General features: G+C 34.8%; 1 protein-coding gene across 2 annotated transcripts; it reads left to right on the plus strand.

Annotated features, from left to right (window-relative positions):
• Positions 1–10,042: 10,042 nt before the first annotated feature.
• On the plus strand, positions 10,043–12,913 carry LOC131149322 (laccase-17-like). Of its 2 annotated transcripts, none has more exons than XM_058099681.1 (6): positions 10,043–10,430; positions 10,528–10,679; positions 10,779–11,023; positions 11,216–11,344; positions 11,427–12,398; positions 12,578–12,913. In XM_058099681.1, exons 1-6 carry the CDS (start codon positions 10,311–10,313, stop codon positions 12,706–12,708), a joined length of 1,749 nt encoding a protein of 582 aa, XP_057955664.1. In that variant the 5' UTR covers positions 10,043–10,310; the 3' UTR covers positions 12,709–12,913. The 2 variants fall into 2 exon arrangements, with proteins under 2 accessions (XP_057955664.1, XP_057955663.1); XM_058099680.1 differs by having other exon boundaries at positions 10,242–10,436.
• The last annotated feature ends 1,846 nt before the right edge of the window (positions 12,914–14,759 follow it).

Below are 14,759 nucleotides of genomic sequence, written 5' to 3' on the forward strand. Positions count from 1 at the left end.
ATGAATTAATTAGGAATATATACTATATTGGTTAGTTGGTTGGGTGATATGTATAGTGAGTTAAGTTATTTGTTTTTCAGGATGGACCCGGATGGCAGTAGTGCCCACGCTAGTGGGAATGAGGGTGTTGGACCCTCAGGCGCTACGGGTGGTGATTCGGATGCAGTTTAATGTCATGCTCATTCTTAGTTTGCTCACGTTTTCTTTCTTTTGATTTTAGATAACTCTTTTGCATATGAATACCAAAATTTATATGGCTTTCTAAATACTTTCTAAGTTACACCTTGTACAATTCAAGCTTTCTTGATTGTAGCCAACAATGTCATTCTTGTATTTATTTGTTTCAAAATAATAGTCATTAATAAGCTCATAAACTCATCTTTAAGTTTATCATATCTCATATCAATCTTTGTTAATACTCTTGTATTAATTGACTTTGTGAACTTCCTGAATTTTTAGTGGCTGCTTCTGATATGATCATTGAGTTGAAGCTATTAAGTTATTACTAATTCATATAATCTTAGAAAGATTACTTAGGCATATTTTTCTTCTTGACTCAACCATATGCTATGAATATTTCAAGAATAATTTTATTGTACCTACACTAATAAAGAGTAACATGTAGATTTATTTAATACTTAACCAGCTGAATTTCAAATTCTTACTTTGAACTTATTTCAATGATTGATTAATCAATTTGGTCTCTTTTAATTTGATATTCTAAATTTCAAGTATGTGCAAATAGCATTATATGTTGTGCTAATTTTAACCTTAAGTATTTGTTGACTCTATGAGTCCAATCCTGTTTTAATAATGACAAATCACTTGGTATTTGGCCTGTGCATTGAGATTGTGAGTAAGAGCATTATTTAGCATGCATGGAAGGTGAGGAAGTCATGAAAGCCACGAGGATTAAAGCATATACAACCTAACACAATCCATGAAACTAAAAGAGTAGAAGAATGAAGATGCAAGCATCAAGTTCAAGATCGTCATGGGAATGGGTATTTTGAATTGATTGTATTTGCATATTTTATATGATATAGCTAGAAGCTCAAATTATACCCTAGACTGACCTTAGGACACATGCATCTCATGAAAATCTTGTAGGGTTAATTATGGAATTAGAGGCCTTATGAACCCCAGAAAATGTTTTATAAGTGATCAAAGCAAAAGAGCAAAATTGATTTTGAAAACTAAAATGAAATTTCTGAAGTTGGTATGCCCAAACGACTGAGGTGTACCCTCATAAGTATGAAGATGCACATTCAGATGACTGAAGTTTTACTTTAGACGTCTGAAGTATTTCTTCAGAAGACCGACGAATTAGTTTAGTCTATTGAAGATTTATTTGTTGAAAACTTTAGACGTCTGAAGTATTTCTTCAGAAGACCGACGAATTAGTTTAGTCTACTGAAAATTTATTTGTTGAAACACAGAATAGGAAGAACACTCTCAGAAGACTGAACCTTCAGTTCAGTCGTATGACCTGGGACTTCAAAAGACTGAACCTACAGTTCAAACGTCTAACCCTATGTCTAAACTATAATTTTCAGTATTTTAAGGAACCTCAAAAGACTGAACCCAATAGCTCAGTCGACTAACCATGTGGAGATTTTAAATTTTCAAATTTAAATGTTATAAAAACTTTGGGGATATTTGAAGTATCTAGGGCAACAAAGAAACTCACTCCATAAACACTCCCAAAACCCTAAAAACATACGAAGAAATATTTTTAGAGAGATATTCACACATCTTGTGCTACGTGTGCCTCCATACCAAGACTTTGCCAATATTCTATTGATTTCATACTATGGGCAAATCATCTTAGCTTTTCAAAGGGATTTCATTTACACATCTTGAAAGCAAGCTTTGATGATTAAGGTTTGGTAAACAAGGGATTGGTTTGTGTTCTCAATATATAAATATCTTGAAGATTTTTCATGTCTCATACTCATACATCTATTATTCTTATTAAGAAGAAAAATCCTTGTGTTGTTACATAAAAAATTGTTTGTGAAAAGATTTTCTAAACATTGAATATTTGCCGATCTTTAAGTTCCTGTTTTCATTCAAAGACTCGATATTTTGTTATTGCAAAATCTAATTGATTGAAAAGTCTAAAGTTTCTAAATATATATTCGTGAGAAGTATCTTGTGAAAAGTTTTGTTTAAATATTAGCATTATTCAAAATCACTTGTTTGAGTCAAATATTTAATCTTACAAATTATTAGATAGCAAGAACATATATTTGTGCACTATTTAATATTATTTTAAAGGATCTTATTTTAGGTTCTTGCATAAAGTTTTTTTGAAATTAAACCCTAAGATCTCCAAAGTTCTTATTTTTAAAAGAATCAATTTTTGGGAGATATTGATTAAAGGGTAATTTTTTGAAGCATATCATTCATATAACAATTACATCGTTACATACATACTGAGCTTCAAGTTTTATCATATGAATATGTGTTAGGATTTTCCATTGTACTCACTAGCTTGGTTAGAAGTAATATTGACTTTTGCAGAATTGTAATTCTATATTGTAATCACGACTCGGGCTTTGAACCGGGTTTAAAGAGAAAGTTGTATCTCTTGTAAGTAGCCAAATAGGAGGAAATTGTACCTCTTGTAAGCATTGAATTGTAAGGGAAGCTCCGTCCCGATTAAAAGAGCAGGAATTTAGTGGAATCCTTGAGTGGGTTGCTCAAGGCGAGAACGTAGGCTGGGTTGGCTAAATCTCGTAAATTTGTGTTTGCATCTCTTTTACCCTTAACTCATTTTTTAATTTCCGCATTGTATTTAAATTACTTGTGCATTGTGTATGTGTTGAACACTTATTACATCTATGAGTAATTGGGTAAAAGTGTATGCTTGACAAAGACACATATTAGATTGATTAATTGTGAAACATTAACCTAGTTGTTAGGTAACTTGAAAGTTTGTAATTGAAGGTTTTTCAAAATTAGATCTTAAAGGTCATAATCTTTTAAAAATACCCAATTCACCCACCCCCCCCCCCCCCTCTTAGGATAACACCATAATTCACAGTATTCATAACCTCTCATTAATAATTCAACTAAGGTTTAAGCTATATCATCCCTATTAATGAATTATTTACCATGATATGCACTGTCAAGGTAGACTTTGAATATATGCATTAGATTTCTTATTTTTACTCAGCTTCTCAAGGTCTCTACTATAGTAGACATCTCTATTAGTAACTTACATTTTTAAGTATTTATCTACTATCTGAGCACACTTATAGTCATCACTAAATCTCTTCTTATATTTGAATTGGCTACCTTAAATCCTATAGGCTATAGAGGTATCCCTTTTCATTTTAGTATAGATTTAGATTTCTTAATTTCTAAAAAGGGAATGACTATTCCTAGGATCTATGAAGTCCTAGATTTGTGAACTAAGCTTTCATCTTGGTACCCATACTTTCTTAAGTCTTGATGGTTTAACAAGTGATGTTTCTTTTTATTCTCCAAACTTGTCTAATTTTTACGCCCTTTCTTTTTAATGGACATTCAAACTTAATGTGTCATTTCTTCTTACATAGAAAACATGTGGTATGTGTGTAAGCATTTGAAGAGGTGCAAGCATAATCTTTGGAGGCTTTTGCAAAGTACCCCATGTAAAGGTTTTTTTCCTTGTATTCTCAATTCCATTGAATCCTATGCCTTCTTTATTCAAAGACATTCTTTATGTGCCAATAATTTTATCAAGGTTTTCTTTTCCTCTAGTGAAGTTGTAAATTATTTTATTTTGATCCTCAATTTTCTTTTCAAGATCACACATTTTCGGGTCTTGTATATATTTACCCTTTACTTGCAGCATTACTGGATCTTGAGACATTTTATTTATTTTTCTTTCTAATTCAGAAATTTTTTCTCATGTTCCATAGAAGATTGAGATCTTAGATCTTCCAATTCTTTCATCACCTTTTCATTCTTGCTTTCTAATCTCTTACTTTTTAAATCCTTTTCTCTTTCAGTAAGATTTTTAGATTCTAATTCTTTCATTACAACTTCATTTTTATTTTTCAATGAAGTTTATCGTTTAGTCGTATTAACTAGAATCTTATGAACATTGAATAGTTCACTTTGTAGTTCTTCAAAAGATGGCATACTCTCATCATTGGATTCATCAGATGAATATGATTCATTAAATGATTTAGATGAGGAACTTTGTTCTTCATTATCGTCTCATGCCATAAGACAACCATTTTCAACCTCTTAATCACTTGATTCACTCTGTGAACTACTGGAACTTATATTGTCCCATGTAGTAGCCTTCATTGTCCTTTTCTTTTTCTTCTTAGTATTCTTTTTAAGTTGTGGACAATCTGGTTTAATATGTCCAACTTTCTTACAATTATAACATGCTGGAAGTTCGGCCTTTGTTTTCTTCTTACTGATTTCTCCTTCATCTGATTTTGAATCCCGAAGGTTTCTTGTAATTTTATTCTTCTTTCTAAAGATTTTTGCAAGTCTTTTGGTTAAGAGGGCTGCATCATTTACATCCATTGTCTCTTCATCTTCATCGCAAGAACTTTCATTTGAGGCTTTAAAAGCGATGGATTCCTTGTTTTTAGATTTTTCACTTCTTTCATTTATTGTCATCTCATATGCGAGAAGAGATCCTATTAATTCATCTAAGGAGGTATTTTTCAAATTTCTTCCTTTTGTAATTGTTGTGGCCTTAGGTTCCCAAATTAGTGGAAGTCCTCTAAGGATTTTTCGGATCATTTCATATGTTGAGTAGTTTTTCCCTAAGGCATTGAGGGAGTTTATTATGTGGGTGAACCTAATGTACATACTAGTGATGGTCTCACCAAGGTTCATCCTAAATGCTTCATACTCACTAGTGAGCATGTCAATTCTACTATCTCTAACATCAACCGTTCTTTCATAGGTTACTTCAAGTTTATCCAAGATTTCTTTGGCCAATTTACATGTTATGACCCTATTGAATTCATTTACATTAAGAGCACATTATAGTGCATTCATTGCACTAGAGTTTATTTGCAGCATCTTTAAGTCATTATCGGTCATTTCGTTTTCTTCCTTAGGTACATCTTTGTTGTCTACGATTTTAGTAGGGATGAGGTCACAATGTGTGACTACTTTCCAACCTTTCCAATCCATAGTTTGTAAGTATATTCTCATCCGTTGTTTCCAAAAAGTGTAGTTAACACCGCAGAAGATAGGTGGTCTATAAGAGGATTGACCCTTAGCAAAGAGAGATACACCTAGGTGTGCTATAGGGATCTTTATGTAGCTTCTAGTTAAGATTTACTACAACCCCGCTTTGATACCAATTGAGAAGTAAGGTGTACTCCCAAGAGGGGGGGTGAATTCGGATTTAAAAATTTCTTTATAGATCTTTTTACTAAGTCTTTCCCAACTCTTTTATATTCAACAATCACACAAGTATAATTGATTTGCAATGACCAACACTCAATCCAAGATTTAGTATTTATTAATGAATGATGATAAAAGTCAAAACTTAAATATTTAGAATTCATATTTTCAATATATCAATCCAATTAATAAGGTAAGCTTGATTTCACAATATGAAATAAAGCATAAATTTCAGCAAGCTTCCAAAATTCAGATTTTGATATCAAACGAGTTTAAGTATGTTAATGAACTTTGATATTTATCAACGTACTTCCTTTAATCAAGGTTTTCGCAATCAACATACTTTCTTTAATCAAGGTTTTCACAATTCACAATAATTATTTAATTTCCAACAATTAAGTAAACATCCACACAATTTATATATGCAGAAAATTAAAGAGAGTAGGGAAGAGAGAGACACCAAGATTTTTAAGAGGTTCGGTTATACCCGCCTACCTCCTGGCCTTAGGCAAACCACCCAAGAATTTCACTATACTACTCCCTTAACCGGGCGGAGCAAACCGTTTACATACCCCTTCAAGTAGGATGGAGCCCTCCTCTCCAAGTGATACCCCACGCTTGGTAGTCTAACAATTCAACAATCCTGAATCATTACAAAAAAACACAAGAAGAACAAGAACAATTCTTGTGTTCAAAAAGCACTCTCAATAAGAGCAAATTAGTATAAGTTAAAACCAATATACTTCAATCAAATAACAATATAGAAATATGAAGCTCAAGTAATGTATCACTGAGATTCACTATACTACTCCCTTAACCGGGTGGAGCAAACCGTTTACATACTCCTTCAAGTAGGAAGGAGCCCTCCTCTTTAAGCGATACCCCACACTCGGTAGTCCAACGATTCAACAATCCTAGACCATTAAAAAAAAAAAAAACAAGAAGAACAAGAACAATTCTTGTGTTCAAAAAGCACTCTCAGTAAGAGCATATTAGTATAAGTTAAAACCAACATACTTCAATCAAATAACAATAGAGAAATATGAAGCTCAAGTAATTTATCACCGAGATTCTTTCTTGGACATAATGACTCAGTAAAACATGCAAAGAATCGTGGGGTTTTCTCAACAAAATCACAGCAAGTTGATCAGCAAGACTATTAGCATAATAGCTCTGAGAAGTAGAGAGTATATAGTTTGATTGCTAGTTATTGGTGTATTAAAATTTAGGTTTAGCATGTATTTATAGAGTTAAAAAATAATTTTTCGTGTTGCCCAAGTTGTTTGGAGTGTTTTCAAGTTTTCACGAAGTTTGAGGGCCAAGCAATCTAATTTTGAAAGTTTCCCTCATTGTTATAAATTTAAAATCATGAAGATCAATAACCTAATCCCGAAGGTCAGTTGCTTGTGCCTTTTCAATTTCAATTTTAGCGTATTTTTGAAACACAGTACAGGATCAGTTGCCTGATCTTGAGAGGTCAATTGCCTAACGCTGTCAGCTTCAACCACCCTTCAATATTTTAAGTATAACTTTCACTATAAAACTCTAAATAAGACGATCTTGGTATCAAAAGAAAAAAATAAAAAAATCCTACAATTTTCATGTTTACCACTTTTGAAGATAGGAAACAATTGATAGAGAAAATTGCACATCAATGCAGATATAGAAAAAATAAAAAAATTTGGAGAATCCTATTTTGGAGCTTTCCATTCCAAAAATAATTTGAACCATTTTAAAATAACTTTTGACTTTATAAAAATATTTTTCAAGTATTTTAAAAGGTATCTAGGTCCAAGTAAATAACTTAAGAGTTTCATGCATCCATATTGAAATCGTTTGAAGTACTTACATGAGACTTCTTAAAAGACTATAACTTTATAAGCGTTAAGTCTTTATGTATTTGCCTTGCTCTTAGTGTCTTCACGTATTTGCTTTGACTTCCTACATGTTTGACTTGATTTTAAGCTTCAATAGTATTTAGCTTCATAAGATCTTGTATCTTTGAGTCCGAGCTTTCAAAAGACTTTGTCAAGCACTTGTTCTTGAACACTTGAGTCCTGAATCATTACTTAACCAAATATGTTAAGTTCCTTTGTTTTGTTATCATCCAAATAAGATTCTAAGCCTTGTGAAGCCAATAAGATTGAATGCTCAATAAAATACTTTACCAAACCTCAAGATCAAACCAGTTTTTTGTAAGATGGTATGAGTGTAAGCACTTGGATCTTGAAGATGATGTTAACAAATTGCCCAGATTTAATGTGAATGCTTTGGAATGTAGGCAAAGTTAGCAAAAGATATGCAAAATTCTCTCTAACATATTTATTCTTGTTTCTTAGTGTTTTCTAGGGTTTAAGGTTGATTTAAATAAGTATTCTCAACCTTTGATCAATTTTCAACCGTTGGATCATTTAATTAAAAGATTTTCGTCTGTTTCTATGCTAAAGCGCTGTTCTGTGCCACGAACTCGTTGACAAGTGGATACAGTCATCGCCGAGTGTCCTTCATGAGTTCATCGATGAGGCCAAGGGATTCGTCGATGATTGGGCTGTCTGAGAAAAACATGGTCTCGATATTTTCTCGTCGACGAGAGTAGAGCATTCAGCAACAAGTGGCCTTTAGTCATTCATCGACAAGACAAGAGGAATCGTCGACGAGTTGTCTGTTATTTAGCCCAATCCAACCTAGGTGAAATGCATATGAATATGTCATAAAAAAAAAAAAACATGCATTCTAAGGTCAATATATATGTCATTTTGAGCTTTGCATCATATCTTATGAGTTATGCAAATACAATAAAACTTAATGCGAATTACAACTAAAAATTTGGATTGCCTTTATCCTTCTATTCTTCGACTTCAATGGATCGATCCAAGTGATATGTACTTCGTGTTCCTTGTTGCTTTCATAGCGCACTTACCCTCCCTGCATACTAAGTCATGATCTTGTTCAAAATTTCAATGCACAGGTAAAATACCAAGTGATTTATCATTATCAAAATAGGATTTGACTTATAAAGTCAACATATATTGAATGTGATTTGAACCTTACCTAAAAAAAAAATTTAAATACCCAATTCACTCTCCTCCCCTTCTGGGAATACACAAATTCTGTTAAAGTGACTTCATTAGGTTGGTGAAAAGCTTCTTCCCTAGTGGCTTCATGCTTAAAGAGATCAATCACACCTTTATCACCTTGATCCCTAAATCCCCAAAAGCTTATAAAGTGCTCGATTTAAAATAAAATTTTCAAGAATTAAAATTGTTCTTCATTAATTCATTTATTTTGAAAATGCAGGATTTGTTAAATAAAACTTAGTTTGGGATTTTAAAGAGCAAAAGAACAATGAGGTGGTGAAATTTATCAATAATAGAAACTTTAGTTACTTATATATACATGGCCCACTATACACATATTTGATTTTAGATAAACATGAGACCGGTGCTGCACAAGTCAAGCGAGAACTATATGTAACATGCTTATAGGGTCCAATGTGACACTTTAATATTGCACCTTGTACTTTGCATGTACATAAGGGTGTATGTCACTATTAAAAAGCTTAAATTCATCTAATTGGATCAAGTTGCAATTCAATGCTAGCCCCATTCTTGATCACAAACCAAATAATTTAGTCAATTTACTTAATATACTCAACAACTCAATCTAAATCACTATCTAACAAGCATGATTAGGTGTCACAAACTGGTATGATATACATATATAAGAAAAAGATATCACAAAGTGGTACATTATAAATAATTGGAAACAGACAATCAATCACATGATGTGTATACAAAATTAAGATACAAATATAATCACTTGAAAAATATAGAATAAAATTTATGAATACATAATAGACTAAGATGGCAAAATATAAGAAATACTGCAACCAAATACTGCAACCAAAGATGAACCCTAGAAGTAAATTTTTTCCTTTTCCTACTATACTAGTTGTCTTCCCTTTTCGCATACACATCCCTAATTTCATCATTTGTGGGGACAATACATTTGGAAATTGCAATATTATTCCCTTGCAAGTGCTCAAAGAATCTTAGCTTCTGCATTTTAACCAAATGTTGGTAGGCATTGGCTTTGATGTATCCCTTAAGATATAACATACCCTTGAATCCAATTAATGCATTTAGAAATTACAATATTGTTTCCTTGCAAATGGATAAATCTTTTTGCATACATTTAGAAAGGCCTACTCTCATATATATATAGAAATTGTCCTTTGTCCATTGACGTATAATTGGTAATACTCTCAAACATTTCTTTTTTTTTAACTGCTTAGAATAGACAAAGCAAGAATTATCAGTTCAATATATCACATCTTCACCTGAAAGAAAATTACCTCCAACGTCCACCCATCAAGCTTTCAATCTCTGGTATACGTTTAAGCTGCTTATAATTGTTCCTGTAGTAGCTAGCTAAGCTGACAATCTCTCCCACCAACAGGGATTCGCCCACTTTTGGAAAGGGGAAAACTTTAAAACATGCATCTGACTTAAAATTGACTGCTTGATGGAACCCTCTAAACAGCTTAATCAGCAAGACTATTAATTGTTAATTGACAAGCAATTAAAATATTTTTTTACTCATAAATTTGACTTGAGAAATATGTTTTCTACCTTTTCCTGCATAGCACGTCAATGATTGAGAGAAAAGCGCAGGAAAATGTTTGGTCACAGATGAACAGGAGCATGTTAAGGCTTCTCTTCATGAGAAATGTAAATCTGGAAGGAGAAAATGACTAAATTGTCTTTGACAACACTCCAGAGTTGACAGATGGTTCCATCAAAGTAGCTGCTGAACCAAACACCCCCTCTGCTCATCTCTGTATAAATGCATGGCCTCAAGACCTGGGATGCATGACTCAATTACCGAATTGAAGTTTCACCCATTGAAGTTCTTTTCAATTTCGAAAAGAGAAAAGAGAAATGGGAATTCATCTTCACCCATCATCACCACAATGTGTGGGAGTCTTCCTCTTTCTATGCATGGCATTGTGTCTCCTTCCTGAATTTGCACTTGCTAAAACCAGGCACTACACGTTCAATGTACGAGTAATGAAAAATTTGGCGTCTTCAATATTTTTTCTCTGATTTCTGTTCTGTCTTCCTTCGTTTTAAAATCTTGAAATGCTTCCGAATGCAGATCGAGCTGCAGAATGTGACCCGTCTGTGCCACACAAAGAACATGGTAACAGTAAATGGGCAGTTTCCCGGACCTCGAGTTGTAGCGAGGGAAGGCGATCGTCTTCTTATCAAAGTCGTTAACCGTGTCCAGAACAATATCTCCATCCATTGGTATGAACCTTCAATTGAATGCTCTGTAGTTTTAGAAGCTGAATTTCATTAATTGCTTGCATCAAACACAGAGAACTCAACATGTTTTACTCCAAACAGGCACGGCATTCGACAGCTTCGGACAGGATGGGCTGATGGGCCAGCCTATGTAACTCAGTGCCCAATACAAACTGGCCAGAGTTATGTGTACGACTTCACCATTGTTGGCCAAAGAGGAACTCTCTTTTGGCATGCCCACATCTCATGGCTGAGAGCAACCGTCTACGGTCCAATGGTCATTCTTCCCAAGCATGGTGCCTTTTATCCATTTGCGAAGCCTTTCAAGGAAGTCCCCATCATTTTTGGTAAAAATCTCGATCTAAATCCCACAAGCCAAGCGCTCATTTGGAGAACCGATCAAATGATAGTTAAATCTTTAGCCCCAAAAGAAATTAATTCAATCCAAGTTGACAGAACCAAACACTCGATGTAACTCATGTTAACAGTTCTTCCTTCGATGACTTGAATTCACTAATGAAAATTTTAACACAATGCAGGAGAGTGGTGGAATGCAGATCCTGAAGCAGTTGTGAGCCAAGCCCTGCAAACAGGCGGGGGCCCAAATGTCTCTGATGCCTATACCATCAATGGACTTCCCGGATTACTCTACAACTGCTCTGCCAAAGGTGACAGATTTACTTTTTGTGCTGGCTGCTGCTGACATTCCAACTATGGGGATCTAAATTTTGTATAAACTTCAATCTGCAGACACATTCAAGCTGAAGGTGAGACCAGGAAAGACATACCTTCTCCGATTAATCAATGCTGCACTCAACGACGAGCTCTTCTTCAGCATCGCGAACCACACCCTCAGTGTCGTTGAAGCCGATGCTATTTACACCAAACCTTTCGAGACCGAAACACTTCTCATCACACCAGGACAGACCACAAATGTTCTCCTCAAGGCCCAACCCCATTTCTCAAAAGCCACCTTTCTCATGACTGCTAGGCCATACGCCACAGGCCAAGGCACCTTCGATAACTCCACCGTTGCAGGCATCCTCGAATACGAATCGCCACCAAACTCTCCTCATTCCAGCATTTCAATCAAGAAACTTCCCCTATTCAAACCAACCTTACCCCCTCTCAATGACACTTCATTTGCCACCAACTTCACTAGGAGACTCCGGAGCTTAGCGAATGCCCAATTCCCGGCTAACGTTCCCCAGAAAGTTGACAAGCACTTCTTCTTCACGGTAGGCCTCGGAACAAGCCCCTGCCAGCAAAATCAGACCTGCCAAGGACCCAATGGAACCATGTTTGCAGCTTCTGTGAACAATGTGTCATTTGCACAACCAACCACAGCCCTTCTCCAAGCACACTTCTTTGGGCAATCAAATGGGGTTTACACCGCAGACTTCCCAACCAACCCAACTCTGCCTTTTAACTACACAGGCACTCCACCAAACAATACCCATGTGAGCAATGGAACCAAAGTGGTGGTTCTCCCCTTTAACACAAGTGTGGAGCTGGTGTTGCAGGACACCAGCATCCTTGGTGCTGAAAGCCACCCTCTCCATCTCCATGGCTTCAACTTCTTCGTCGTCGGCCAAGGCTTTGGCGACTATGATCGAAATAAGGACCCTGCAAACTTCAACCTCGCCGACCCCATAGAGAGGAACACCGTCGGTGTGCCGGCCGGCGGTTGGGTCGCCATTCGGTTCCTAGCAGACAACCCAGGTGGGTTTAAAATTTAATAAAACTCAATACAATTTTATTTCATATTTTCTTTCGATTTACGCAATTCCAATTTCCAAATCCAAATTTATCTATAAGCCTAATTAAGTATTTTGAAGATAATTATCATAATTAAATAACTTATTCGTCTTATAAATTTTTGTATGCTCATGTCTCCACAGGTGTATGGTTCATGCATTGCCACCTGGAAGTCCACACAACATGGGGTCTGAAGATGGCTTGGGTTGTCTTAGATGGAAAGCTGCCTAATCAAAGGCTTCTTCCTCCACCAGCTGATCTTCCAATGTGTTAAGAGGGTCTTGATTCACTTCTGAATTACACTCTTGCCTCGAGATTTTTCTTTTTCTTTTTCTTTATCTTTTTAGCCATGCTTTAATGTAATTTATTGCCACTAATTGTTCAGTTGTTTTGAATATTTTTGGTATTCATTTTTCACCGTTGTAACAATCAGAAATAAAAAATTTTAATGTATGAAGGCAACAATGATTATTATTGGAGTTCTTTTTTTTTTTTTGGTCTTCTTTGTCTATGGCCAAGAAATTTTTGTGGAGGACCATGTCTACTCTTGTGCAAAGCACAAGATGTTGAGTAGATCATATATATATATATATATATATATATATATAACACAGACATAATAATAATATAGATAGTGTAAAATATTTTGTGCACTTTATGTTTTATAGGTATGACAAAATATTCTAAAAAACAATAAAATAGTATTTCCAAGCTTCAGTGTGTGAATTTAAAAAGAAATTTAACATAATTTTATAAAAATTTTTAAATTCGCATAAATTTAAATTCAAATCCAGAGATCTTACTTACAAATATAAGATAAAATTTAAGCAAATCTAAATTTTATGTAAACTTACAAGTTATTTTGTAAATATAGTATTTTGTTCTTTTAAAAGTAGGGCAAATATTTCTAATTATGAGACCCAAATCATTGGGATCCATACCCAACAATACCACATAGTTAATCCAAGTGTTAACGTTAGTTCCACGTCTTACTTAGAGAAATTGTTCCTTCTAAGATTTTTTCTATTCGATACAGTAAAAGCATGAATAATGTAAATACAATACCCAAAGTGAAAGTAAAATGCGCACCTCCATTTATTTATTGATAACCCCTCACTTTTGACGGAGGAATACCATGATCATAAGACAATCAATGGGAGATAACAAACGACAGACGTTAAAAACCTCCCAAAAAACAACACCAATATCCAGCCAAAATCGGGTTACAAGTCCAAACAAAACGAAACAAATCAGGACCTACAAAAACAAACCTCACACAACAAAACAAAACAAAAGATAAACAGCAAAAAGCATAAACAAAAATCAAAAGGAAATCAGCTAAACATACCTCATATAAGCCGTACCCATCTTCTTCAATTTATACAAACCATTGCTAACTCTAGGGAGTTGACTACTATTTGTAAACAAATTATTCCTCCCCATAGCACCTTGTCGAGTCAAGGCATCTGCCACTTTGTTCCCTTCTCTATACGAATGATTTATCGAAAAATCCACTCCCTCCAATAAACCAATAAACTGCTCCCAAAAATCCCACAAATACCACAATGAGCACTTCCTGACTCTAATCCAATTAACTATAATATTCGAATCACATTCAATATCGATACAAGTATAACCCAAATGTTTGCAAATCTTTATTCCCTCGAACACAGCTCTCAATTCAGCTTCATTATTTGAACAAGAACCAAAATATTTTGAAAAACCAAACACAAAAGAACCTGTATGGTCTCTAAGGATGCCACCACCACCCACCGGCCCTGGGTTCCCCAAGCTGCTCCCATCCAAATTTAGTTTCAACCTCTCTTGCCTCGGTTTTAGCCATCTCACACTTTGCATAGTTTTAATTCTTTTATTCACAATTTGTACTTCCAGATTCTACAATACCCGAAAATCAGCATCTTTTAACTGAACCATTTCTGTCATGTTCCTACTCAAAACCCCCACCCAATACTTAATGGAAAGCCACACATTAGTACTACTCTCTAATTTTTCTCTCATTCTAGTTACACATCTCCTTCTCCAAAGCCTCCAAACTACTAAATAAGGAATCAAACCCATCAATAAACCCAGTTAAGAGAACTTGAAGCCCTATTAAACCACATTTGGACTCTTTCTTTCCAACTTTGTTGCCTAAGGAAAGGAACACCTACCTCCACCAAAACCTTCCTCCAAACCTCAAAAGCAAGGTCTCCCTTATTTAACACATGCTCCAAATCTTCTGATTGCTTCATCTCACAACAATTACACGCCGAAACCAGAGAAACTCCCACTCTTCTCACCTTATCATCAACACTTAGGCACTCA

The sequence above is a fragment of the Malania oleifera genome, chromosome 2, assembly GCF_029873635.1.
Source record: "Malania oleifera isolate guangnan ecotype guangnan chromosome 2, ASM2987363v1, whole genome shotgun sequence".
NCBI lineage: Eukaryota > Viridiplantae > Streptophyta > Magnoliopsida > Santalales > Ximeniaceae > Malania > Malania oleifera.

Excerpts from the sequence above, each read along its gene's own strand:
- LOC131149322 (XM_058099680.1), top strand. The coding sequence starts at position 10,311 with ATGGGAATTCATCTTCACCCATCATCACCACAATGTGTGGGAGTCTTC. Across the intron at positions 10,437-10,527 it reads ACTACACGTTCAATGTACGA|ATCGAGCTGCAGAATGTGAC; the intron begins GTAATGAAAAAT and ends TTCCGAATGCAG. Across the intron at positions 10,680-10,778 it reads AACAATATCTCCATCCATTG|GCACGGCATTCGACAGCTTC; the intron begins GTATGAACCTTC and ends TACTCCAAACAG.